Source organism: Pelodiscus sinensis, chromosome 30 (assembly GCF_049634645.1).
Source record: "Pelodiscus sinensis isolate JC-2024 chromosome 30, ASM4963464v1, whole genome shotgun sequence".
Lineage (NCBI taxonomy): Eukaryota > Metazoa > Chordata > Testudines > Trionychidae > Pelodiscus > Pelodiscus sinensis.
Genome location: NC_134740.1, coordinates 10469641 through 10473334, shown reverse-complemented (window position 1 = coordinate 10473334; position 3694 = coordinate 10469641). Strand labels below are relative to the sequence as shown.

General features: G+C 42.8%; 1 protein-coding gene across 1 annotated transcript; it reads left to right on the top strand.

The window, feature by feature from the left end:
• The first annotated feature begins 468 nt into the window (after window positions 1-468).
• Window positions 469-1449, top strand: LOC102458527 (olfactory receptor 1M1-like). Its single transcript, XM_014573755.2, has one exon. It carries the CDS (start codon window positions 469-471, stop codon window positions 1447-1449), a length of 981 nt encoding a protein of 326 aa, XP_014429241.2.
• The last annotated feature ends 2245 nt before the right edge of the window (window positions 1450-3694 follow it).

Sequence of the window (3694 nt, the reverse complement as noted above, 5' to 3'; positions counted from 1 at the left end):
TTAAGGGACTTAGGCTTTGTCAAGGAACGCGTCCGCTTTTCCGATAAAATGTCAGAAAAGCAGATGCATTTTCTCGTCATCATTGTAAACATCATTTTACGAGGAAGAAGGGATGTTCTGTACACAGGCCAAATTTCAGAAAAGCCTCTTTTGGAAGTAAATCAGAAAAAGATGTGCAATTTGTGTACCACCAATTGTGTTTCTTTTTCTGATTGATCTTTGTAGTGTAGACCTGGCCTTAGATGGGACATTCCTATCATTCAATTGAGTTCCGTGCTCCTGGTTCACCTACACTGGAATCCCGACACATTCATTACAGGAGCCTTTTGCTGTTCAAAGACAACTTGATGTTTCTAGTAGAGAGATTCAGAGGTGGCTCCCACTCCGGCTCTCTGACAGCGTAACTGACGGCATAATCTGCTGCAGTTATTCCCTCAATATTTCATGGATTTCTTTTTCTAGTTACAGATGATGGAGAAAGTGGAGGGAAGAAATCAAACGCCCATTGCTGAATTCATCCTATTAGGATTTGGAGAGGTCCCTGAACTGCAGCCCCTCTACTTCCTGCTGTTCCTAGTGATCTACCTTGTGATTTTGGCCGGGAACCTCCTCATCATTGTACTAGTTGTAGCTGATCAGCACCTTCACACTCCCATGTACTTCTTCCTGGGCAACTTGGCCTGCTTGGAGACCTGCTACACATCCACCATCCTGCCCAGGTTGCTGGCCAGTCTCCTGACTGGGAACAGAACCATCTCTGTGAAGGGCTGCTTCGTTCAAGAATATTTCTTTGGTATCATGTCAGCTACAGAAAATTTTCTGCTCGCGGCCATGTCGTATGATCGGTACCTAGCGATATGCAACCCCCTGCGTTACGCTGCTCTGATGAACGGCCGGGTGTGTGGCCAGCTGGTGGCCGGGTCCTGGATAAGTAGCCTTCTGGGCTGCACCACAGTAAATATCTTCTTGTACCAATTAACGTTCTGTGATTCCAATGAAATCGACCATTTCTTCTGCGATTTTTCACCCATTTTAAAGCTGTCCTGTGACAGCACCCAAAATCTGCAACTGCTGGCATTTACTGTCGCTACCCTGTGTATTGTTGTGCCCTGTCTACTGACTCTGGCGTCCTACATTTGCATCATCACCGCCATCCTGAGAATCCCGTCCACCACCGGGAGGCAAAAGGCCTTTTCCACCTGCTCCTCCCACCTCATTGTGGTGACACTTTACTACGGGACCCTGATCACTGTGTATGTGGTTCCAACTGTTAACATGCCCAAAGTCCTTCACAAAATATTGTCTGTCTTCTACACAGTCCTGAGTCCCATGATCAACCCCGTCATCTACTGCCTGAGAAACAAGGAGGTCATGGAGTGCCTGAGAAAAACCATTCTTAAATCGGTCTCTTTCAGAAATAAGCAGAGGACAAATTTCAACATATCGTAACATCGAGATAAACTGATATAGTTCTTCTTACATGCGGCCCACTTGAGTCTGACTTTCTTTCTTTCTTTCTTTCTTTCTTTCTTTCTTTCTTTCTTTCTTTCTTTCTTTCTTTCTTTCTTTCTTTCTTTCTTTCTTTCTTTCTTTCTTTCTTTCTTTCTACAAACTTTGTTACTGTTAGAAGCATTCTTTATCAAAACTGTAGTTCTTTACTGAGTGTTTCAGTAAAATACTCTTGCTTCATTCCTCTGCACATGCACACTACTGGTCACATTCTTGTGAGTGGTTCTGGGTTTCGTCCCCTTCCACAGAATTCAGTGACACTCATTCTCTTCAGACCTGAACGTTCCCTTCTAAATAATGAGGGGAGATCTTTGGGTAGTAGTGTCTGCAGATATTTTGGGCTATATAAGACTTACCTACAGTCCTGGATAATTGTTATCAATGTATGTGTATGGCATAAGGCAGGCAATATTCTTTTTGATAGGCAAGCATTTTTCTTTTGTTTGATGGATGAAGTTTGTTTCCCCTCCCTTCCTGCTTGTTAAGGTAGATAAGACTGAGCAGCTGTACAAGTAATGTAACTTTCTAATGAATTCTCTGTGTGTAAAAGCAGTGTTATCCTCCCTTCCCTCTTCTCAGCTATATAAAGTGCGTTCAGGGCAGTGGCTCCTTCTCTCCCCGTTGCTAGTTACTAATTAAGGGTATATCTACACTAGCTCATTAATTCGAGCTAGGTAGGCAAATCAGGGAACCGGGATTGCAAATGAAGCCCAGGATTTAAATATCGCATGCTTTATTTTCATGTTCCCATCCGGCCACCATTTTTAAGTCCCCCTTAGTCCGAACGAACTGCCCACGGCTACACGCGGCAGTTTAACGTTAATCCGAACTTAGGACTTAGTTCAGATTAACTGTTACTCCTCATTCCACTTTGATACATGACATGTGATGTCATTAATGTACTGCTCACTTGAATGGTTGGTTTCGAGGCGGAAGGATTAAATGTAATAAAGAAGCCCATCTACCCCATCCAACTCTGGGTCTCCCTCCACTTTCCTTTCTAACCATCATAGAGTCCTAGAACACTAGAACTGGACTCTATGTCATCAAGTCCAGTCTCTGGCCTACCAGCAGGACCAGGCACTGTCTAGACCATCCCTGATAGCTGTCTGTCCAACCTGCTCTTAAATAGCTCCAGGGATAAATATCCCCAGGGACAACCTCCCCCAGCAATTTATTCCAGTGTTTCACCACCCTGACAGGTAGGAAGTTTTCCCTAATGTCTAAGCTAAACCTCCTTTGCCACAATTGAAGCCCATTGCTTCTTGCCCTATCCTCAGAGGTCAAGGAGAATAATTTTTTCTCCCTCTTCCTTGTAGCACCCCTTTAGATACTTGAAAATTGCTAGCATGTCCCCTCTCAGCCGTGTCTTTTCTAAGCTAAGCAAATCCAATTCTTTCAGTGTTCCTTTATAGGTCATGTTTTCTAGGTGAGTTTTTTCTGCTTTTCTCTGGACCCTCTCCAGTTCCTCCACGTCTTTCATGAAGTGTGCCCCTAAATGGGATGCATAGACAGGGGAAAATGTAAAGTAGAGCCGAGAAATTAGTTGACATCTGTATTTGACACTCGTGTCAGAATATTGTGTTCCGTTTTAGTGCCCACAATTCACGAGGAATATTGATAAATAGGACAGGATTCAGAAAAGACATGAAGATGAATAATGGATTTGAATCCAGGCCTTGTAGTGACAGGTTGAAGGAACACAACCTATGTACCTTAACAAAATTATGGTGAAGATTGACTTGATTGCTGTTGATAAGTATCTATCTGGGGAACTAATATTTAACCATGGTCTCATCAATCATTTAGACAGTGATCTAATAACATCCAATGCCCAAATGTTGAAGACAAGTTCAGATTGGAAATATGCTGTACATTTTAATGGTGAGTATAATTAAGTTGAGGTAGATACGACCTCTCTGAGAATTTTTAAATGAAGAATGGAAGTTGTTCTCAAAGGTCTACTGTAGAAATGATTTTGGGGAAGTCTTGTTCCTCACGTTATATGGGCGGATTCCTTTAGGCTTTGGAATCTATGCAGCTATTAAAGAACTGTCAATGGTAGTAGGGGTCCCATTTTCCACTCAGTGGTAGGAGATAGAACACCAGGTAAGGTGGAAAATAATTTCATGGCAGCAGGATAAAAACTATATATGTCAGTTCTCATGTGAGGAGAGTGACCAGG

Coding starts and splice junctions, on each gene's coding strand:
- LOC102458527 (XM_014573755.2), top strand. CDS start 469: ATGATGGAGAAAGTGGAGGGAAGAAATCAAACGCCCATTGCTGAATTC.